At 41.0% G+C, this 24,672-nt stretch overlaps 1 protein-coding gene across 7 annotated transcripts in view; it reads right to left on the reverse strand.

Annotated features, from left to right (window-relative positions):
* Positions 1-24,672, reverse strand: part of HMGCLL1 (3-hydroxymethyl-3-methylglutaryl-CoA lyase like 1) — a 181,977-nt gene that overhangs the window by 111,437 nt on the left and 45,868 nt on the right. For 3 of the 7 annotated variants that reach the window (XM_029073980.2, XM_029073973.2, XM_029073961.2), the window contains 2 exons: positions 19,335-19,430; positions 13,873-14,021 (listed from right to left, as the gene is read on the reverse strand). The exons of 1 other annotated variant lie outside the window; for it this stretch is intronic. In XM_029073980.2, coding sequence (XP_028929813.1) covers positions 13,873-14,021; positions 19,335-19,430 — 245 coding nt within the window. The remainder of the gene's footprint in view (positions 1-13,872; positions 14,022-19,334; positions 19,431-24,672) is intronic. 3 more of the 7 variants (XM_029073987.2, XM_029073967.2, XM_029073996.2) reach the window with 2 other exon arrangements.

Here is a 24,672-nt window from a genome sequence, read left to right on the forward strand (position 1 = left end):
ATTATTATTATTATTAGTTGAATTCTGGGTTCTGTTCTCATCTCAATATGTACTCACTCCCTTGGAGAGTTCATGTGCTCCCATGGCTTCGACTATCACCAGTATGTGGATGGTTCCCAAATTTACTTTGCAAGTCTTGACGTCCCTCCGCCTTTGCAGTCTCACATTTACTCCTGCCTTCAAGACATGTCTACGAATGTCCCACGGCATCTCAAGCTCAAACACGTCCAAAATGGCTGTACTCATCTGCCTTCCTAAATACTCTCCTCCCCATATCTTTCCCATCACAGTTCACAATTACATCAATACCCCAGCCTCCTCAACTCCAAAACTTGGTCCTCTTCTTGATGCCACCCTTTTTTCCACACCTTTATTCAGGCTACCATCAAATCCTGTTGATCATTCCTTTATAACATCTCCAGAATCATCCCCTGCCTCTTGACCCAGACTGCAAATATGCTGGGCCAGGTATTAGTCCTATCCTGACGACATCCTATCCTATTACGTTTACCTCCTCGCTGACCTTTCTACCCCCACTTTCTCCCTTCTCCAGTTCAAAGTTTGCTCTGTTGCCCAATCTTCTAAAGCCTTACTCTGTACTCACCTCCCAATTCCTCAGAAACCTCCTATGATTGTGCGGTCTTTTCCAAAACAAGCAGAAAGAATGACTAATGGCTATAAAGTCTTCAAGAAACTCTCTACCCCACAAATCCTTATCACTCTTATCTCATTAAAGGCCAACTCATATGCTTAGTTCTTCTCAAGCCAACCAAATCACTGGGCCTCACTCACAATGCATTCAGTGCTAACTTCTTGCTCAAACCCTCCTTTCAGTTGGAAATCTCTTTCCCTTCATGTTTGTCAGACAACTGCTCTCTCCATCTTCAAACCTCTTTTTAGATCACATATCCTCCAGGAGGCATTCCTTTATTAGTCTTTTGCCTCCCCATCCTACAATTGCCTCATCTCAACAACTGCCACATCAGTACTTCTGCATCTCCTAAGGACTTGCGTACTTAGTGTACCCCATCCCCAACCCTGTCACAGTTACATGTAATCTTTATGCTCTACTACTCCCTCCTATCTGTAATTTCTTTTAGTATCTATTGCCCTTACTAAATACTAGTAAGAGAGCTGAAATCAAATATATTAATTTTATTGCATGCTTGTAAACATTTAATATAGAATTTTACATACATACAGTGGGCACTCAGTACATACTATTGATCGATTGAAATTGATGTAGCAGTTAGAATCCTGAAAAATGGCAAAGCACCTGGACACAGGAGCATACCTGTTGAGAACTATAAGCATGGGAAGGGGCAATCTGTTTAAGCACTTATACAAGCACTTCCTCTAAATAAGGCACATCAAGGAAATGTAACAGGATTTCGAAAACACCACGGTCATCACCATCTTCCAAAAGGAAGTCAAAAGATCCGATTGCATAATTATCAAGGCACCTCATTACTTTTCAATCAGTCATTGCCAGTCTTCACTGCCAAACGATTAGTCAGAGTACTCCTGGATTGGCTATTAAAGAATATAATTGAACCACAACATGGTGCAGACAACACAGTCTCTTGCGATGGTTCAGATGCAGTCAAAATACAGGGAAAAGCAGCATGGCTTAGTGGATACAGCATGGGCCTGGGAGTCAGAAGGTAATGGGTTCTAATTCCAGCTTTACTACTTGTCCTCTATGTGAACTTGAGCAAGCTACTTCACTTCTCTGTGCCTCAGTTGCTTCATCTGTAAAATGGGGATTAAGACTATGAGCTCCATGTGGGACATTAAGACAAACCTGATTATCTTGTATCTAACCCAGCATTTTGTACAGTATCTGGCATATAGTAAAAACAGTTATTATTATTGTTATTAGGCACTAAAATATGTTTCTACATCCCTGGGAAACTCTTCCAACTCAAAGAGTTTTGGGCATCCCCCAAAATCCTAGAAACAGTTAAACAAAAATTGCTGTAGGCATATGATTGGTTTCGATATGAAGTGATTTACTATCTGCTTCACCAACTCTCTTATGTGTTTCAGAATGATAAGTCTAAAACAAAATCAAAGTGATTCATCAGTCTAGACCAGGAAAGCCATACAAAAATCTACATTGGAAACCTAGATCTAAACGTGATGAGATTTCTGTTGCCTCAGCAAGGCCCTAATAATAATAATAATGTAATTATTATTATTCATATTATGATTATTATTATGGTATTTGTTGAGTGCTTACTATGAGTCAGGCCCTGTTCTAAGAGCTGGGGTAGGTAAGAGATAATTTGGTTGGACACAGTCCCTGTCCCATATAGGGCTTCTCAGTCTTAATCCCCATTTTACAGATGAGGTAACTGAGGCACAGAGAAGTTAAGTGACTTGCCCAAGGACACCCAGAAGACAAGTGGCAGAGCCAAATCAGAACCCAGACCCTGATCTTTAACATAACTATAGACAAAACAGAAGCACCATGGTCTAGTAGATAGAACAGGGGCCTGGGAGTCAGAAGGACCTGGCTTCTAAACCCTGCTCCGCCACTTGTCTGCTTTGTGACCTTGGGTCTGTCAGTTGACTTCTCTGTGCCTCAGTTACCATATCTGTAAACTGGGGATTAAGACTGTGAGCCCCATATGGAACATGACTGTGTCCCACTTGATTAGCTCAGTGGAAAGAACCTGGGCTTCGGAGTCAGAGGTCATGAGTTCAATTCCTGGCTCTGCCACTTGTCAGCTGTGTGACTGTGGGCAAGTCACTTAACTTCTCTGTGACTCAGTTACCTCATCTGAAAATGGGGATTAAAACTGTGTGAGCCCCATGTGGGACAACCTGATTACCCTGTATCTCCTCCAGTGCTTATAACAGTGCTTGGCACCTAGTAAGCACTTAACAAATACCAACATCATTACCCCAGTGATCAGTACGGTGCCCAGCACATAGTAAGTGATTAATGTACCATTTAGAAAAAAAAAGGAGAAAAAATCAAGTAGGCCAGAACTTCCTTTGTGAGATAGTCAAACAGAATATGGGGCAGCATGGTATTAGGATCCAAACTAAACTAAAAATCTAGAAGGGTGAAGTGCTGCTGCCCAATTTTATCTATGGTTCTGAGACCCGTACTCCACCAAACACTACATTTGACTTCTTGAGAAATTCCATCAGCATCATTCATGGGCTATACTCAACATCAAATGGCAAGGCAGGACCATGACCAATGAAATTCTAGAGCAAAGTCAGTCTCCTAGCATTGAAGCTATGCTCACCTTAACACAGCTGTACTAGGTGGCACATTTGAGGAGAATAAACAGCAACAGGTTCCCCAAACAGCTGATATATGGTCAATTGCAAGTGAAAATCCCAAAGCAAGATGAGAAAGGAAAAGTTTTAAGGTTACTAATAAAACAAAGTCTCAAAACTGCATTCTAGCCAAATACACAAAATGTTACCACCAAGAGGTGATTAAGAACACTACAATAAAGAAAGGGCTGTTCTTTTAGAGCAGATGGCTTTGAAACACTTTAGAGTTAAGGGTGTAAAAGAAAAAATGGTACCAGGTACTCTAAACATAAAACATGACAGCACAACGAGGAACAAACCATTATTATGTGTGCACAATGTGGCTGGGACTTGTATCTTAGCGCTCCATCATGCACAGTGCCCTAATAGGTGAATTCCACCATCAGTAACATTTTCTTCCAAGATGAAAAACAACTATATATACTATGCATATATAAATGCATTTATTATGCACTTTTCATTTTTCCTCTGTCTGTCTTTTTCAATTTAGAAAACTGCTGGAAAAAATAACAGGGGTTTTCAAAAATGTCACCTGAATTACACATTAAAGAATGAAGCTTTTACTGTAGACACTTCAATGCCGTTTCATGTACAAAGTATGTGTAGTAGTAGTTAGCTGACCACACATTTTATAATACTGATTTGGCACAGGATTTTTTGAGGAATGCATCCCAGATGTTATCTGAAGTTTCGTTCATGTACAAAAAGCGCGTGTGTGTGTGTGTATACATATATCTCAAACAATAGACTTTATGGCTCTAATAAAAGCTACTATTTAGACCATATGCACATTTTCTTTTTTATAAACATTTAAACAGTTTCGGTAAACATTTAGAAAATGTGTACTTCTTTATAGACTTTAAACCTGACAGCTGACGGCATAAATTTTCTGGATGATGATCAAGTACATGTTGATGCAGCTGTTGCAACAGCAAGACATGCTGAAGCTTTAACTTTGGTTTCAACTGAACATTTTTTACAAGATCCACCAATGGCCAATGATTTACACTGACTATGTGAATTCTAGATTGCCAGGAAAAATATGAAGTGAAATTTGAACCCTATGTTAAAGAAAAAAAAAGCATTTTTCAAATACACTTCAAAATGTTACTTAACTAATCTCCTAAAAATACATACAATTTTCGAATAAAGTTTTAAAAACAGGAAAACATCCATATGGCAATCTACATAAGATGCCCTTTATACAGAACCTTGGCTAATTTTAACTTCTTAGTAACAAGTAAAGTGACACTTGAATTTTATTCTGGATTTCCTAAAAAAAAACTGCTATAATAAGGTGCGAAAAAGAAAAGGTTGAACATTCTATTTTCAAAGAATTCCTTCCACTAGAAAAATTAGCCCAACAAAGTGCAAAAATTATGTTCATTGCCTCTCACATCTCTGAGCTTATAAAAATTTATTTAGAGTACAACTGCAGGTACTTTTATTTAGCAGAACTCCCACCTCTGGAAAACAACTATTAGGGACTTTGATGTAATTCAGTAGCTTGGGCTTGGTCCAGAAGAGCTCAAAGTAAGACAGATGGCTGAAAGGAAGAGTGTAATCCAGGACCACTGATGGAGAGGCTCAGCCCTGAGCACCCACTTGGCAGAAATGTACAAGAGGCCCTCAAATTCTCAATGAAAACCTGCTGAAATAACCAAACCCTCCCAAATCCCACTGTAGATGCCCACGGGAGATTTGCAGACTATGGTATAGGGAGAATAACCAAAATCGAAAGGGTGGAATCTGGGCTCAAGAAATAGGGGGTTAATGAAAAGAAAATAACCTAATACAATTTAAAAGAAGGAAAAATACACAAAAGGAATGGACATAGAGGAAGTGGGTGATGAAAATGTCAAAACTTTGCAATGAAAACACAGATCTCTATCTAAATAAAAGTTCCTTCATACTCAAAAAATATGCCACTAATTGTGGAATTCACCTATTAGTACGTGTGTGGATGAAGAGGCAAAAGTGAGAGTTGCAGTTGTACAGTTATTACTTGTAGTAACTGCCAGTTTTCACTTCTGCTTCCTTGTGTCAGGATTCTTAAAACTGTCTGATAGAGTAGATCCACTTCTTTCTTGGTTGGTGTGCTATGTTGGACAGCCAATTTTCAGCTGAAATGCAGTAATGTGAGAATCTTTTATTTAGTGTTTCCTTAAGGTGATGGTTCTGCCCCTCTTGCCTTCAGTTTCCCAATTTCACCTCACCATATAAATTACTTTTGTCTTGCTCTCCTCACATGTCCCATCCAGAGGAACTGTGTTGAGGTGAATATAGCTTCAATACTAGGAAATGGACTTTGTTTTTTACTATCCTGTTCTTTCATTGCATGTTAAGTATGAACACTAAGTGGCATTGATGGAAATCTTTATAAAGTCAGCTGTGGCATCTGTGGAAAGTCCAGATCTCAAAAACCAAGAGAAAGTGAAAAGCACTACCACTCTGTAGACCTGAAGTTTAGTCTGGGGCTTATTATCACACTGCCACAACCCTTTGACAGCCTCCCAGTGAAAATGCTTGCTTTCTTGATTCCATTTTCTAATAATAATAACTGTGGTATTCATTAAGTGCCTGCTATGTGCCACACACTGTAGTAAGCATTGGGGTAGATACATGGTACCCAGGTTGGACACAGTCCCTGTCCCTCAATTTGTATTGATGATATACATTTTTGGTTGAGGGTGTGGCTTAACTTGTGCCAGTTGATAAATCACCTTAGTTTTCTTTACAGTGTTGGTAACCCATAACATATCATTGGATTGGGAAAGCAAATTTGCATCTCATCTGGGATGCATGCCTCATCTGTTAAATGGGGATTAAGACTGTGAACCTCATCTGGGACAGGGACTGTATCGAATCTGATTTGCTTATATTGATCCCAGAGATTAGTACAGCATCTGGCACATAGTAAGAACTTAACAAATACCACCATTAAGCCTCTAGAGCACAGTCGGATTGTATTTAGCAATGCGTGGGGCTGTGTTTGGGACTTTGGATGATACTCAAAGCCTATTGATTTGGAAGTGCTTCAGAAAGGAACTGTATTCTCTTCTAATATCCGCATCTAGGCCTCTTGCTACATCCACAAGCATGGATGCATAGAATCTATTTAGTAGGACTAGACTTACTTCATCCCCCTACTTTACCCCATTAGTGATGGGGAATGGAGTGAAATGGAGGTCCCCACCTCTGATAGAACATGCCTGCTGTCATGAGCTAGTCTCAAAAATGTTAATGAACTCTTCAAGCCCATTAAATTTACTAACCAGTTTCCTGAGTCTAGTTTCCTGGTGTCAAATACTTCTGTGGGGTCATGAAAATCACTTAGAATCCTTGATACAGGAAGCAGTATCTGACAAGCTGCAAGATCATATGCACTTTGCTATGCTGTAACAGGTTTTACCTTTGAAGCTATACTGTCACTGTGAGAGGATGGATGGATGATTCTTCATTGACTGACCCAGAGGTACTTTGGCCAGGATCTTGTTGCTGATGCTTCTATTGTGATGCTAATGATTCCCAAATCTACCTCTCCAGCCCTGACCTCTCTCTTTCTCTAGTCTCAATTTCCTCTTGCCTTCAGGACAATTCTACTTGGATCCTTCACAGGCACCTCGAACTTAAAATGTCCAAAACAAAAATCCCTATCCTCCTACCCAAAACCTGTCCTCCCCGAGACTTTCCCATTACTTTAGACAACACCATCATCCAGCCTTTATCACAAAGCAACATGAGAAGCAGCATGAAATAGTGGATAGAGCACAAGCATGAGAGTCAGAATGAAGGTCATGGGTTCTAATCCCGAGTCCACCATATGTCTGCTGTGTGACCTTGGGCACGTCATTTCTCTTGTCTATGCCTCCGTTATGTCATTTGTAAAATGGGGATTGAGACTGTGAGCCCCACGTGGGACAGGGCTGTGTACAAACTAATTTGCCTGTACCTACCCCAGGGCTTAGTACAGTGCTTGGCACATAAGTGTTTAACAAATATCACATTTATTATTATTACTACAAACCCATATCTTTGGCATTTTCCTCAACTGATCTCTCTTATTCAATCCACATATTCAATGTCAGCAAATCCTGTCAGTTTTACCTTTGCAGTATCTCTAGAATCTGTCCTTTCTCCTCCATCCAAACTGCAAGGATGCAGCCCCAACCACTTATCATATCCTGCCTTGACTACTGCATCAAACTCTCCCCTCTCCAGTCCAAACTTCACTGTGCTCCCAGATCACTTTTTCTAGAAAAAGCATTCAATCCATTTCTTCTTCCCACTCTTCAAAAACCTCCAATGGTTGCTCATCCAAGCATGCATCAAATAGAAACTCATTCACTCCTATCTGACCCTTCCCCACCCCTCATGCCATCCTCCCCATAGAACGCCCTCCTTTCAACAACAGCCTCAGACAAACAGTTCCAAATCCTGTGGAACCTCCACTCCATTATAGGAAAGCTCCCCTTCATCCTTGACCTGTTCCTGACCCAATCACTGCTCCTCCTTGCCATCACTGAAATCTGGCTCTCCCCAGATGAGACAGTCTTCCCTGATGCCCTCTCTAGAGGGGGTCTCACCTTCACTTACTCCCCAAGACTCACTGGGAAAAGGGGAGGAGTTGGTTTACTTCTCAATTCCCAAGGTCACTTTCGCACCATTCCACCTTCCCATTTCTCTCTTTCCCTTCCTTTGAAATCTATATCATCAGCCTCTACCACCCATTCCAGATGCTAGTCATGGTCACCTACTGCCCCCCACCCCACCAGGGTGCACATCCAATTTTTTTAACCATTTTGATTCTTTTCTCATATTCTGTCTCTTTCTCCATCCCTACACAGATCCCTGGGGACTTCAAAATCCACATAGTTGTTCCTGATGACACTTCAGCTACCTGCTTTTTACCACTCCTCCACTCTACCTATCTTCTGCTCCACCCCAGTTCTCCCATTTACCCACTTTGACACACACTAGAGATGTGTGTCATCTCTAATCACTGGATAATCTCTACCCTTACTAACTCCATCCAGCCACCACCTCCTCAATTGCCTTCTCTCTCACACAACCCCCTGCAAATCTGTCCTATTCCCCCACAGGGACACCCAATCTTTGGACCCCATCCAATTTTCTCAAGTCATCATGCCTCATTAAGCCTCCATACTGAAACTACCTTCCCTTAATAACCAAATTGACATCCTCAACACCACTCTACTAAACTCAATGCACTCACTCCTCTAACCCTTCGTCAATCTTGTACCACTAACCCGTGGTACACTTCCACAGTTTGCTTCCTTCATTCCTGTGAATGAGGTGCAGAGGCTGTTGGAGGAAATCTAGATAACAGACTGACTTCCTTCACCTCAAGTTCATCCTTGTGTGCTTTAACTCTGCCCTGTCTTCTGCCTGGTAAAAATTATTTATCCATCCTTACTAATATTCTGGCCATTGTCCTTGCCGGTTATTCCAGATGTTTCACTCCCTTCTCAAATCCCCCGTACTCCTGCTTCTGTCTCTCACCCTTAATGACCAGGCTACCTGCTTTATTGAGAAAATTTAAATGATCAGGCACAATCTCTCTAGACTATCCCCTGCTCCTCTCCAGTTCCTCCCTCCTCCTGCCCCTTCTCCAATTTTCTCATCCTACCTATCAGTATCTCTAAAAATCTCCTGCCTTCTCTCATAATCTACCCCCACCACCTGTGCATCTGACCCCATTTCCATGCACCTTATCAAAACACTTTCCCACTCCCACATTTCCTCCTGATTTCAAGACATCTCTACTTGGTTGTACTGATAACACCTCAAACCTTAACAAGTCCAAAGTAGAATTCCTTATCTTCCCACCCAAACTCCTGACTTTCCAATCTCTGTAGTGACACCAACATCCCTATCCTTCCTGTCTCACTAGCACATCACCTTGGCATTATCTTTGACTCCTCTCTCTCATTCAACCCTCACATTCAATCTATCACTAAATCCCTTAGGTTCAACTTCACAATATTGCCAAAATCCATCCTTTCCTCACCATATGAAGAGCTAACATGCTAAACCAAGCACTTATCCCAACTTGATTACTGTATCAAACTCCTTGCCTACCTCCCTGTTTCCTGTCTATCTTCAATTCAGTCCACATTTCACTCTGCTGCCCAGATCATTTTTGTAGAAGAACATTCAGACCATGCTTGCCCCCTCCTCAAGGATCTCCAGTAGTTGTCCATCCACCTCTGCATCAAACAGGAACTGTTTACCATTGACTTTAAAGCACTTAATCACCTTGCCCCCTCCTATCTCCCCTCACTACTCTCCTACTACAACCCAGTCCACACACTTCGCTCCTCTAATGCCAACCTACTCACTGTACCTCAATCTCATCTATCTTGCCACTAACCTCTTGCCCATGTCTTACTTCTGGACTGTAATGCCCACCCCTTTCATATCTGACAGATAATTACTGAAGGCACATTTCCATAAGGCCTTCCCTCACTAAGCCTTCTTCCCCTTTTTCTCACTCCCTTCTGCATCACCCTGACTCATTCCTTTTATTCACCACTCATCCCCCTAGCCCTTATGCACATATCCATGATTTATTTTTTTATATATTCATGTCTGTCTTCAACTTTAGATTGCAAGCTCTTTGTTGGCAGGGAATGTGTCTGTTATATTATTGTGTTATACTCTTCCTAGTGCTTAGTACACACAGTAAACCCTCAATAAATATGATTAACAGATTGACTGAAGGCACTCAATCAGCTTTTGCATTTCTCCCTTATCTCACTGAACTCCGACTACATCGTAACCCACACACTTTGCTCCTCCATTGCCAACCTAGTTATTTTACTTTGATCTCATTTACCTCACCACTGATTCATTGTCTATATCCTCCCTGTGGCCTGGAACTACTTCCTATTCATATCCTAAAATTTACCACTCTCCCCACCTTCAAAGCCAACCTAGAATTACACCTTCTCAAGAGGCATTCTCTATGTCCTTTCTCCTACTTGCTTTCCCCTTTGCATTGTCTATACGTTTGGATCTATACCCCTTAAGCCCATAATATTCACCCCATCTCCAGCCCCACAGCAATATATACATATCCTTACACTCTGCCATTTTCCTTATTTATAATTTACTTTAATGTCTGTCTCCTCATCTAGATTATAAACTCCTAATGGGCAGGTATCATGTCTACCATCTTTTTTATATTGTACTCCCTTAAGTGCTTAGTACAGTGCTTTGCACACAGCAAGTGCTCAATAAATGCCTATTGATTGCATGATTGAATGCATGTTCTTTACTTCTAATGGTGCACCAAAATGAAGATCTGAATCTGAATATTGAAATGGGAAGCAGTGTTGCCTAATTGATAGAGCACAGGTCTGGGATTCAGAAAGACCTGGGTTAATCCTGGCTCCTCCTTGGTCTGCTGTGTGACCTCGAGCAGGTCACATAACTTCTCAATGCCTGAATTCCCTCATCTGTAAAATGGGTATTGATACTGTGAGTCCCATATGGGACATGGACTGTGTCTAACCTAAGTTGCTTGTATCTACCCCAGTGGTAGAGAAGCAGCGTGGCTCAGTGGAAAGAGCACGGGCTTTGGAGTCAGAGGTCATGGGTTCGAATCCTGGCCCTGCCACTTGTCAGCTGTGTGACTGTGAGCAAGTCACTTCACTTCTCTGTGCTGCAGTTACCTCATCTGTAAAATGGGGATTAAGACTGTAAGCCCCAGGTGGGACAACCTGATTCCCCTGTGTCTACCCCAGCACTTAGAACAGTGCTCTGCACATAGTAAGCGCTTAACAAATACCATCATTATTATTAGTAGTAGTATAGTGCCTGGCACATAGTAAATGTTAACCAATGCTACATGGTGTTGTTGGTTTTGCTGAAAGTAGACTTTTTATTTATAAATCATTTGTGTTCATCCAGTGCCAGTCTTAGTAAATTCATCTTCCCATGCCCAGTGCCTTAACTGCTATCTGGTAGGTAGAACATGCGAAAATGCCCATTTGTTGCTGATCTCATTCCCTGGTTCTGGGTCTCAGGGTTTGGCTCCAAGGAGAGATTTTTGTCAGCTTTTGTATTCAGGCTCATCATGATTCATTCATTCATTCAATCATATTTATTGAGTGGTTACTGTGTGCAGAGCACTGTACTAAGCACTTGGAATGCACATTTCGGGAACAGATAGAGACAATCCCTGCCCAACAACAGGCTCACAGTCTAAAAGGGGGAGACAGACAATAAAACAAAACAAGTAGGCATCAATACCATCAAGATACATAGAATCATAGATAGATACACATCATTAATAAAATAGAGTAGTAAATGATATATACAAATATGCTCAGTGTTGTGGGGAGGGGAAGGGGGTAGAACAGAGGGAGGGAGTAGGGGGAATGGGGAGGGGAGGAGGGGCAGAGGGAAAGAGAGGGCTCAGTCTGGGAAGGCCTCCTGGAGGAGAACTCTCAGTAGGGCTTTGAAGAGGGGAAGAGAGTTAGTTTGGCGGATAGGAGGAGGGAGGGCATTCCAGGTCAGTGGTAGGACATGGGCCAGGGGTGGACGGCAGGACAGGCAAGAAGGAGGGGCCGAGAGGATGTAAGCCGCAGAGAAGCGGAGTGTACAGGGTGGCTGTAGAAGGAGAGAAGGGAGGTGAGGTAGGAGGGGCCCAGGTGATGGAGAGCTTTGAAGCCAAGAGTGAGGAGTTTTGTGTCATGTGAAGGTTGATAGGTAACCACTGGATATGAATACAAAGACAACACTTCACTATATTTCCAGGTTAGCCAGAAGACTATCAGCAGGGAAAAATGGTTCTATACAAACCATCCTTCCCTTGACCAAGTCAATGGAGGGACATGGAGGCATAAGAGGAAAATGCAAATATAAAGAGAGAAATAGCTTGTTTGCCTCCTTTCTACTGCCTGGATCCAAGAAACATTACAACAAAACCTCTCAGGTCTGCAGGACCAGCTGACAAGTATTTTGGCTTTCAGTATCAGAAAAATGAGAGGAGCCATAAAAACACATTTTCAGGGGGCTGAAAGTAAGGGGGCGAATAAGTCCTTTATGGAAATCCAATGTCTAAATAATATGCAAGTTTTATACCCTATGTTTCTCCATTTAAAATAAACACACTAGAGGATTATTAGGGGAGGAAGACATGAGAGGATGAAAAAGAATGAAGTGCCATTACCCAGGTCAGGGTTCTGGAATGTCCCCAAATAAATCTGCTTCAACCTTTTCAAGACAATGTCCCACCTAGTAAAATCTCTCTCACCAACTGTAAAATTCCACTCCTCTATTTTTTCAGAATACAGATTAGCTCACCCTCTACATCTTCCATGAAACCTCTTTTTTTTTTTCTTTTTGGTAGGAAAAAAAGGAACAGAGTAGCTACAACTCAAAGTTAACTTTGAGGTGTTTTCCACATACGATGCAAATTTACATATCTATTTAGAAACTGACCCACGAACACATATAGTTTTATTGTTTATGTTCTCTCATCTTAGTTGTATTGGATGGCGTATTGGCTGGGACTGTTTAAGATCATAATTTCCAAAAATACTCCTCTCCTCTTACCCAATGCAAGAATGCATGCCTTGCTTAGAGCAAGGATTTCGATAAGATTGGGACACCAAGGAGGAGCAATGGCTCCCTAATGAGGATATCATTAGCACTGCCTAGTAGACTGGGCTTCCTACATGGCTGTTTCCTGACAGTTGTTCTGAGCCGTGGATGGATGCAGTGCTGCCGGGGACTGTGGAAGCCACTGGATCCCAGACAGTGAGTCTCTTCTTAAATTAGGAAGAAGTCTAGTTTAAGTGGAGAGTATGAAATTTCAATAGAATTCTCCTCCTAGAGGCACAATAGTGCAGCATGAGACTCAAGGGCCAGAACAGAGTTCAGTTTATGATAAATTAAGCCATAAATTGAAGAATGGGACAACAAGGAGGAGCAATGAAAATGACTAGTGATTTAGGATAACATCTGTGAAGGCAGCATCCTTTGCCCTTGACCAGTATGGAAGGAATTTCCGGTCACACATTGGAATGTTAGTCACCCTCAGGATCTCACCATAACTGCATTATCATCCTACCCACAGGCCAAGAACCACATATTCTAAAATACATACACAACCCAATAGATGTTCAATAATTACTTAGTGCCAATGGTTAGTATAAACTCAACTCTCAGAATAGATTAAGAGAAGCAGTGTGGCCTAATGGATAGAGAATGAGGCTGGGAGTCAGAAGGACCGGGGTTCTAATCCCGGCTCCCCATTAGCTTGCTGTGTGACCTCATCTGTAAAATGGGGATTAAGACTGTGAACCCCAGGTGGGACAGTGACTGTGTCCAACCTGATTTGCTTGTATCTACCACAGTGCTTAATACAATATCTGCCAGATAGTAAGCACTTAAGAATTGCACAGTTATCATTATCAAGGCCCAAGGAGGTCTTGGAGAAAAGCACAATTTCAAGTACCTAAGATTTGTTTAAATGACAAAAGAATTTAAAAAAAGCAAGTTGTGGCTTATAAAATGCAATTGCTTGCAAAGTTTCGTAAATACCCTCGCACTGGTATATTCATGTGTCTTGCCGATTTAATGACTGCTTCAAACTTGTCCATGCTTTCGCCAATGGAGCAGTTAATATTCTTTCTGCTGAAGGATTCAGAGGCTGCCCCAAACACAGATACCTCACTGGCTCCTGCTGCGACCTGCAAAACAGGATTCAAAGCTCCCAATCAATCAATCAGTCAATCATATTCACTGAGCTATTACTGTGAGCAGAGCACTGTACTTTGTGCATGGGAGAATACAATATAGTAATATAACAGATGCACATTCCCTGTCCACAGTGAGCATATTCATTCATTTATTCAACTCATTCATTCATATATTTGAAGGCTTACTGTGTGCAGAACACTGTGTTAAGCTCTTGGAAAAGTAACAATACAATAGTAAACATAAACATTCCCTGCCCATAATGAGCTTACAGCCTAGAGGCGGAAGACAGAAATCAGTACAAATACAGAAATTAAAGATACATACATAAGTGCTGAGGGGCTGGAAGGGGGTAAAAACAAAGGGAGCAAGTCAGGGTGACACAGAAGGGAATAGGAGAAGAGGAAATGGGGGGCCGAGTCTGGGAAGACTTCTTGGAGGAGATGTGCTCCAATAAGCTTTGAAGGAGGGGAGAGTAAATGTCTGTCATATTTAAATAGGGAGGGCATTCCAGGCCAGAGGCAGGACGTGGGCCATGGGTCAGCAGAGGACAGGTGAGACCAAGGCACAGTGAGAAGGATAATATTACAGGAGTGAAGTGTGTGGGCTGGGTTCAAGAAGGAGTGTGGCAAGACAAGTTAGGAGGGGGCAAGGTGGTGGAGTGTTTTAAAGCCAAGGTGAGGAGTTTTTGTGTGATGCAAAGGTGGATGGGCAATCACTGGAGATGACAAGTCGTGAACATTTTTGTAGAAAAATGACCTGGACAGCAGAGTGAAGTATGAAGTATGGACTGGAATGAGGAAGAGACAGGTGGCTGGGAGGTCAGCAAAGAGACTGATGCAGTAATCCAGTCCGGGATAGGATGAGTGATTACATTAATGTGGTACCAGTTTGGATGGACAGGAAAGGGCAGATTTTAACTTACAACCTGGGGGGGGTAGAAATTAATATAAATGAATAAATTGCTGATAAATTATAATTTGAATGATTTTTCCAGGCAAAGATGGAGAATAGACTGCCCCATATCTGCAAAGGAAAATGTATTTTCCCAAGAATTCATATGGGCTTGGTCTTGCTTGAATAAACCCTCATTTCCTTTATCCACCCTCATCTATACACTTGGCTGTGGATCCCTAAGCACTTTAATACTTGCTCCAGCCCCAAAGCACTTGTATACATATCCTCATATTCTACTATTTCCCCTAATTATAATTTAACGTCTGTCTCTTCTTTGTATATTGTAAACTCATTGGGTCAGGAATCATGTCTACCAACACTATTGTATTGCATTTTCCCAAGCATTTAGTTAAGTGCTAAGCACAGAGTAAGAGTTCAATAAATAGTTTTGATTGGTTGGTTGAATCACTTTGAAACACTATAGAGAATTGGCCTTGTGTCTGTCACTGCTCCTTCCAGAGCATGGCTGGGGTCTGGCCACCAGCTGTACCCTTGCAATGAGGATGTCATGAAGACTGCCCAGTAGAGTGGACTTCCTACATGGCTGTTCCCTGGCCGTTGCTTTGAGCCATGGATGGACACAGTGCTACCAGGGACTGTGGAAGCCTCTGCATCCAGACAGTGAGTCTCTGCTTAAACCAGGAGGAATTCTAGCTTCATTGGAGAGTATGGAATTCTATTAAGTTGTCCTTTCTCCTCCAAAAAGCACAGGGGTGGAGCATGAGACTGAAAGAGCCAGAATAGAGTTAAATGTAAGATAAGTAAATTAAGCTGTTTATACATTTTGATTATCTATAGCATTTAAATCTGATTACATCCTTCAGAAAATGTTTCATTTTTTTTTACTTTTGATCATTTTGTGCACTGCAACACTAACTAAATTCTTGGAATGGCAAGAACTTTAAAAAAAATTGCCTAGCCATTTTTCCCCCCTAAACTGAATTTCTCTAGCTCAACAGGATTCTGGTGAAAGCAGAGGAAAAATATACACCATATTCACTTCCTCACTCAGAAATCCTAGAGTTAAGATATTTGAGTATAAAATATACCTGCTCCCTCTATGAAAAACCCAAACTAGGATAATTGGTAAATATTTCCATCTTTCTTCAGGGCTCTATTGCTACTTTTTTTTTTCAAAACAAACCTCAAATAAATTTAAAACTGAGCACTTCTGTTTCTTCATGAGTGAATATGACCTTTTTCTGTACTACTCTGAACAAAGAAGAAGCACTTTGGCCTTGCGGATAGAGCACAGGCCTGGGAGTCAGAACAACCTGAATTCTAATCCTGGCTCTGCCAGTTGTCTGCCATGTGATCTTGGGCAAGTCATTTCACTTCTCTGTGCCTCTGTTATCTCATTTGTGAAATGGGGCTTAAGACTGTGGGCCACATGTGGACATGGACTGTGTCCAACCTGTTATGCTACTATCTCCTCCAGTGTTTAGTACAGTGCCTGGTACATAGTAAGTGCTTAACAAATACCACAATTACGATTATTAATGCCTTTCTAGTGTCTGAATCTACTGATAGAATACAATCAGTATTCAATAACTCATGTTTACACGGTGCATTTCTCCAATTTTTTTTGGTTTGTTTTAGAAGTTTCATTAAAGATCATTTCCCCCCACTGTCCTGCTGATTCAGATACCATCTACTCTCATGCATGGTCTCATGCCCAGTGGTGGGCTTTAAGGATAAGGGTCAACAGTACATTCGCTGCTGCTGGTACTATTACTATGAATGATAACGATTATGATTGATGGTAGTAATAATAATAATGATAACAATAATATAATCTGCTATTTGGAATGGATGCTAAACTGGAAAAAAAACAAATAAAAATTAATGTAACAGAGTGTAAGCTCATTGTGGACAGGGAATATGTTTTTTTCCTGTAATAGTGCACTCTCCTAAGTGCTTAGTACAGGGCTTTGCAAAAAGTGTTCAATAAATATGACTGAATAAAGGAAAGACTACTGCCACCTATTGGTAGAAAGAGGAAGACGACCTGAATGGGCCAGATTAAGCACTCCACCACCTTGCCCCCTCCTACCTCACCTTGGTCCCCTCCTTCTACAACCCAGCCAAGATTCGCTCCTCTAGTGCTGACCTTTTCATTGTGCCTCGGTCTCATCTGTCTCACCACGGACTCCTGGCCCAAGTCCTGCCTCTAGCCTGGAACGCCCTGGTTCCCCAAATCCAAAAGACAATTACTCTCCCCTCCTTCAAAGCCTTATTGAAGGCACATCTCCTCCAAGAGGCCTTCCCAGACTAGGCCCTCACTTTCCTCTTCTCCCACTCCCTTCTGCATTGCCCTGACTTGCTCTCTTTGTTCTTCTCCACTCCCAGCCCCACAGCACTTATGTAAGTATCCATAAATTATTTATTTGTATTAATGTCTGTCTCCACCCTCTAGACTGTAAGCTCATTGTAGGCAGGCCACTGAGCGTTTTCAAGGTTGAGCACCCTATAAGAGGTTTAACAGAAATACAAACCACATCCCAGCAAAAACCTTGGGTTGTGCTTTCTTAAGTACTTAGTATGGTATTCTGCACACAGTAAGCACTCAATAAATGATTGAATGCATGCATGAATGAATGGTGTTGATAAGCTTTGTAAAAGGGAGGTTAATCAGCTGTGGGGCACAATCAAAGTAGAGTAATAAATGGCAAGCAAAAAAAAATGATAACAACAGTACCCAAGATTCCTAAATATCCTTCCATTCAGATGGCAGCTGGGAGTCAGGCCTACAAAGGTGCTGAAATCAGATGGGACTGGACTTTTTCAGGCCAGAATGGATCCTATTTCATCTTTATGACAGCTCAATTCTCTTCTCAGCTCTCTCCACCTAAAACCCAAGCCTTTGCTGGGATGTGGTTTGCATTTCTATTAAACCTCTTATAGGGTGCTCAACCTTGAAAGCACTCAGTGGTACCACAAATCCAGTGTGACTTTATGGACAGAGATCCTGTTGTTTGTTTTGTTTTATTTTGTTTTACTTTAATGGTTTTTATTAAGTACTTAATATGTGCCAAGAACAATACTAGATACAAGTTCAGTGAATTACCCAAAGACTGACCATTTCCCAGATGGCTTTACAAAAACAATCATTTTCTTTCTGAACTGTGCTAATACTTGGTTTCAGCATAGCTAGCAAAGAAGGGTTGGGGCAGAGAGAAGAGACAGGTTGGGAGTGCCAGGCAGGGTGGCAATGCCAGCTCTTCCCAACCAGGTCAGGGGCAGCAGGAGAAGGTTCAGAGCATCACACCCCACACTGCCGGGTAGGACACTAGCTGTCAGGAAGGAGAGAAAAAGACATCAAGTCCTCAGGTCCGCTTCTCTCTTGGAGGAGTCCCCAGAAGGACCAGTATGAAGCCAGAAGCTGGCTTCTGGCCCCATTCCTCTCCTCTCCCCCTTCTCACCGCCACACCAGATGTGGGATGGGGACTGAGCCGGGGCTCAGGCCAGGCCAGGGAAGGTACAAGGGCACCCTCAGGATGGAGAGGGTTGTGGGGAAGCTTGCATTGTTTTGAGGCTTCTTTGGGTTTTCCAAAAGCTCGTCTGGGCTCTCCAGTGTGACTAAGCTCAGACAGATACCCTCCCATAAGATCCAAACTGCTTTTTCCCAACCCACAGAATAAAGGAGAAAGGAGGGAGTAGCTTGTTTTCCACATCACTGCCATGGCTGGCAACTGGCACCATCCCCATCCCCAAGTTGTGGAAGGAGATGGGGAGAAGGAGGGACACTGTGGGCAGGGAATGTGTCTGTTTATTATTGCATTATACTCTTCCATGCATTTAGTACAGTTTTCTGCACACAATAAGTGCTCAGTAAATACAATGGAATGAATGAATGGTTGCTCTCAGCTCCCAGCCCCATTGCTGCAGCCCTTACAGCAGATCTTCATCCTAAAGTTATGAATCCAGCTTAGCAACTTCGCTTACCTATGTCATTCTAACATGACCTGATTTGGATATGGGGATAGCCTGTTGAGAGAATTACACTTTCTCTCTGGGCTTTTCAAGGGCCAGTGAGAGCTTACCAGGCACCACTTGAACCATAAAGCTATCCAAAGTTTGGTCCTCTCTCTCAGGGTGAACCCATTTCTGGAGTTCCTACCCTTCATAAAGGAACTGGAACTAGGAATAGCACTCCTGCAGACTTCTCCAACATTGGTTATACTACTACACTGAACAGCTTGTGTGATCATCTCCACCACTCCAGATTTGGGGAATTTTAGCCAGATTACCTTTGGCCCAGATTTGAGACAATGAAGGCTACTTGGAGAACACATAAAATGTGAAACCAAATCAAACCTTAACTGAACTTAAATTTGTAGTTTACTTACGGCTCTGTGAAAACCCTGTAGATTAGGAGTGAGGACAGGATAGTGCACACCAGGACGCTGGTCGATCCCTTTCATGACTTCTGTGTGATCTGCCATCTTGAATATATAAAGGTTTTCACTTTCAGATTGTTGGTTGAATAAATTATGAACAACTAAATAATACCCTGACTCATTAGTAATCAAAAATGTTAAAAATGATATGTCATTTGGGGCCATTGGAAGTCATTTAGGCAGAGGGTATGATGGGTAAATTATAGGAAAAACTATCAAGAATAGGGAATGTTAAGGATGCAAAAGAAAAAGGAGGGAAGGACAGATATCTAGTCAAATAACTGACAAACCGACCCTCAAGTTGTCAGGTATCTGAGATAGAATACTAGGCTGCATGGAACTTTGGCCTGGCCATTGGTCATTTGCATTGTTTATGATTTTATATCAAAATTGAAAATATGTGAATAAGACTGTCTAATTCAGGCACAGTGAAAAAGAACAGTCAATAATTAGTTTAGGACAGGAACTATGATTGTAAGTTTGATAAATAGATCCAATCCAATCACAATACTGCGAAGGTAGGGGAGGGAAAGGCTTATACAGGGGAAGACTTTAGGATTACTTAAATGGTCAGAATTCTAATATTATATATAAAGGTGTCACCTGCACTCTTTACTATTTTTTCAACAGATGACCCCTTTACATATCATCTTAGAATTCTGATGACAATTTAAATAATCCTTAATTCTTCCCCTGGATAAGTCTTCTCTCCTCTCCCTTTGAAGGGTGGAGTAACGGATTGGATAGCATGAAAGACATGGAGCAAATCCAGCATGCTCTCTAAATTGGGAAGGAAAATTATGAAGACAAAAAGCAAGACAAATGGACAAGCTCCTTAAGGCAGAGATAATATCTCCTATCTCCAGTGGTCTCTTCCAAGTGTTTGTACAGTCCTTTGCACATTAAATACTACTAATATTGCTCAGTAAATACTACTAATTGATTTACTGGATAAGAGCAACTGGGAATCATCTGGGAATTTTCACCCTCCCATCTTCTTTCATGAATATGACATAAAACAATGCAATCGAATTCAATCAGTGGTACTTTCTGAGCCCTGACTGTGTGTAGAACCCTGTACTAAGCACTTGGGAGAGTACAGTACTACAGAATTGACATGTTCCCTGCCTATAGTGAGCTTACAGTCTGTTGGGGAATGATGGAGAAAACAACAAAAATAAATTCTCAACACCCTTTATTTATTTCTCCCTTGATCTATCGCTCTCTCTCCCTCTCTCCCGCTTCTTATTCTCTCTGTCTTCTCAAGACAAGAGGCCATGTGCCTAGCAATTTTATATGCTCAGTACAAATGAACCAAAAGAGATATAGAATGTTCAAGAAAATGGGGTAAAATAGGGGATTAGTGACAAATACCTGGAGGTGTTGGGAAAGTTGTTTGTGGGAAAGATTGACTCTTTTTTTTTATTTTAAAGCATGGGGTTTCAAGGGGAATGATCTTAAATTTGAGTTGAACATGATATTTAATTCACATAAAGAACAGCATTAAAAACTCCATGGAGTTTTTCTAGTTTGAGACAGCAAACATGTCTTTATAAAGACAAAAATACAAAGTGATGTATCAACAGGGTAAGAAATCTGGCAGATCTGATTTTAGTCAAATTAACATATAACATAGGCCAAAGTTTGTAAAGGTAGAGTAATAGAATTACAATAACTCTGTTAGATATGCTATATCATAGGATTGAAATATATTCTTTTTTCTTTAAATGTGTTTTGTTTCCTCAGATTCAATATTATGTTCTGTCTTAAATTATCTAATGAAAACAATAAATTTCCAGGTAGTATATTTGACTGCACTGTTGAGATTGACCATGTTTCAAGAATGATATCATATCTGTATTTCAATATAAATTTGCCCTTATGTGTTTATATTATAATTCAATCTTGATGAATTCTAATTTCTTAATGTCTTAGGTTTAACCCCTTTTAAAACAATGATGCATCTCTGACCTTTCAGAACTTTATTTTGACATTATGTCATAATCTATCTGCATCTGGTTTGATTTATGAGATTTTTGAAATATTTTGCTTTGACATTTCATTTGATATCATAAGATGTTCCATAAGATATTTTTTGGTACATACACCACAAACTACATCTTCATTATGATTTAATTTGACCTTGCTGTGTTCTAACATTCTTTTGAATAGCCATGGATTAGGAATAAGATTTCCTAATACTTTGCTATTTTGTGACATTATCCTGACTATAGTATACTACCTGTACCCCTTATATTATTACTTGTTGTGGTCAGGAATGTGTCTGTTGTTATATTTTACTCTCCCAAGTGCTTAGTACAGTGCTTTGCACACAGTAAGCATTCAGTAAATACGACTGAATGAATGAATGAATGAAGAGTGCCCCTAATATTCAGTTGTTTTCTATGTTTGCAGGTAAGACTAGGCATGGAAATGATGTTTATTGATTTATAGCCACAATCAGTCTAATAATAGTTCTTATTGACTCCCTACTGACTGCACAGTGACACGAACTAAGTGTTCAAGTTGAGTTCAGTAGAAGTACACTAAATCCCTGATCACAGGGATATTACAGTCTATCTAAAGCTAACAATCAAGGTAGAGGGTTACAATCATCACTTTGTAGAGACTAGAACTTATTTAGAGACTACTCTATCAATCAATTATACTTATTGAGAGCTTATGAAAAAACATTATTTCAGGTAATAATAATTGTGATACTTAAGTGCTTACTATGTGCCAAGCATTTTATTAAGTGCCTGGATATTTCATCCACCTTCATCAACAGTGACAATTATTGAGCATTTACTGTGTCCAGAGAACTACATTAAGAACTTGGGAGAGTACAATATAACAGAGTTGGAAGACACATTCCCTATCCACAATAAGCTTACAGTCAAGAGGGGGAGAAAAACATTATAAATTAATTCATTTTGGTGCTTGGGCAGAGTCGAGCCACAAGCTGGCTAGCATATTGTGGTGCTCAGTGAGTTAGGCATCTCTGAGGTCCAAATGTAAGGGAGGGATTCTGACTTGGATCCAATTTGGGGGCACAGCAATGAAAAATACTCCAGCTTTTGCTTCTCAAACCTCACTCCCAGCATGATTGTCAGGAGAGGTTTGTGGTTAAGGGGCAGCAGAAGAAGAACAGGACTGCCTAGGAAGCGGCTACCTCGGGCCTTTTCCCTCTCTCTCTGCCCATCTGCTGCTTTCCCACCCCACAACCTTGTCCAAAATCCATAGGTTCTGTGTTTCTGAAGGTATGTTCACAAACCATGGATGGCCCAGAAAAGCAGCAGAGTCTAGTGGAAAGAGCATGGGCCTAGGAGTCAGAGGTCCTGGGGTCCAACTGAGGCTCAGTCACTTGCCTGATGGGTCACTTTGGCAAGTCCCTTAAATTCTCTATGCCTCATTCACCTCCTCTGTAAAATAGGGGTAAAATGTCTGTTCTCACAGCCTCTTAGATTGTGAAACCTTTGCTAGCCTAGTGGATAGAGCACAGGCCTGGGAGTCAGAAGGTCATGCAGTCTAATCCTAATTCTGCCACTTGTCTGCTCTGTGGCCCAGGGCAAGTCACTTCATTGCTCTGTGCCTCAGTTACATCATCTGTAAAATGCAGATTGAGACTGTGAACCCCACATGGAAGAGGGACTGTGTCCAACTTGATTTGCTTGTATCCACCTCAGCGCTTAGTACAGTGCCTGGCACATAGTAAGCACTTAAAAACCTCATTATGTATGATAGGATCTGTGTCCAGTTTGATTGCATTCTAACTAACCAGTGCTTAGTACTGTGCTTAGCGCACAGTAAGAGCTTATCAAAAACCACACATTATTATTAAGGAATTGTATCATCAGTAAAGGTAGGAGCAATGAGGTTCCTGATTGAACCAAGAAGCACTGGGACTATTAAAAGAAACAAGCATGTGAAGACTAGAAATAGAAGAAAAATGAAGGCACAGGAATCTAGGAATACAGGAATCCTCTTGCACAGCCTCAAATTCTAGTCATTCCCAACTTTTCATCGATGCATTTATCAATTGTTGCTTGAAAATCACATTGTAGGAACCAAGTACATGCATGCTAAATTCACCTGGGATGATGGCCTACTTTTTTTTAACCTCTCGCAGATCAAGCCATCAATCAATGGTATTTATTGAGTGCTTATGTTGTGCAGAGCACTGTTCCAAGTGCTTAATGATAGTAACATCATTATCATTATTATAACAGTATAATAGAGTTGGTAGACAGAATCCCAGCCCTCGAGGAGTTTACAACCTAATGATGAAACTACTCTCTGGATGTACACATTTTGCCAAAAGCTTAATATGTAAACTGTAGCCCTTCCCCAGAGATGACACGTAACGCTTTGCAAGCCTAAAAAGTGTTGTTTCAGATCCTGAATTTTACAATCAACCCAGGTTGTTGCTCCTATGAACGTAATGGTGCATATAACAGAATGAGTGGAACTTTTTCTGAAAGTTATGGGTAATGATCCTCTGAGCTGCTGAGAGCAAACACCTGAGATTGAATCCAATAATTCTTTCTCTTTCACAACCTCTTGCTAGGAAACCCATATATCTTCACTTCAGTAGCACGTAGATGATAACTTGGCCTGCTTGGATAAGTGGGACAGTTTTAATAAATCACGGCCTTAGAATAATAAACACAGGAAATCTCTGGAAAATTCAACATCCAGTTCTACCCAATTCCCTGTCTTGGCCTCCATTTCTGAAACCATCTGACAACCTGCTCACAAAGCTTCTGAGGTTCAAAAGACTTAAAAAAAAAAGTTGGATTGAGGAGTGATTTCCTGTATAATTAGTATACTCCTTTACCCTGGCATTTTTGACTGTTCTGCTCCTCTCTCTTGGATGGCGCTTCTGGTTTAGTCAAGAGTGATTGTTCAAAATCTGAATTGCACAAACCAAATAGTGCTTCATACTCCAGAAGCATATATTTTCAGCAAATCTTGAGGTATGATATCACAACTAGAAACAGCACTTATGAGTCCAAAAAATATGGGAAGTGTACCTAAGTGTACACATTGTCCAGGAAATTGGACTAAGGATATTTTTTACCGTGATGAGTAATATTTTAGGTTGTAAAACACTTTTGAATATTATTCTGCAATCAGCATCATTCTCAGATTAATTCCATTCTCAGTACTCCATGGAATTGCCATGTTCATTAGCATTTGCATTCATTAACACCAGAGGCACATGGATCTCCTTCCAAAAGCCTTAGGATATATGTTCACTCTTTCAATTCTGACTGCATGTACAATA

This window comes from Ornithorhynchus anatinus, chromosome 1, assembly GCF_004115215.2.
Source record: "Ornithorhynchus anatinus isolate Pmale09 chromosome 1, mOrnAna1.pri.v4, whole genome shotgun sequence".
In the NCBI taxonomy this organism is placed as follows: Eukaryota; Metazoa; Chordata; class Mammalia; order Monotremata; family Ornithorhynchidae; genus Ornithorhynchus; species Ornithorhynchus anatinus.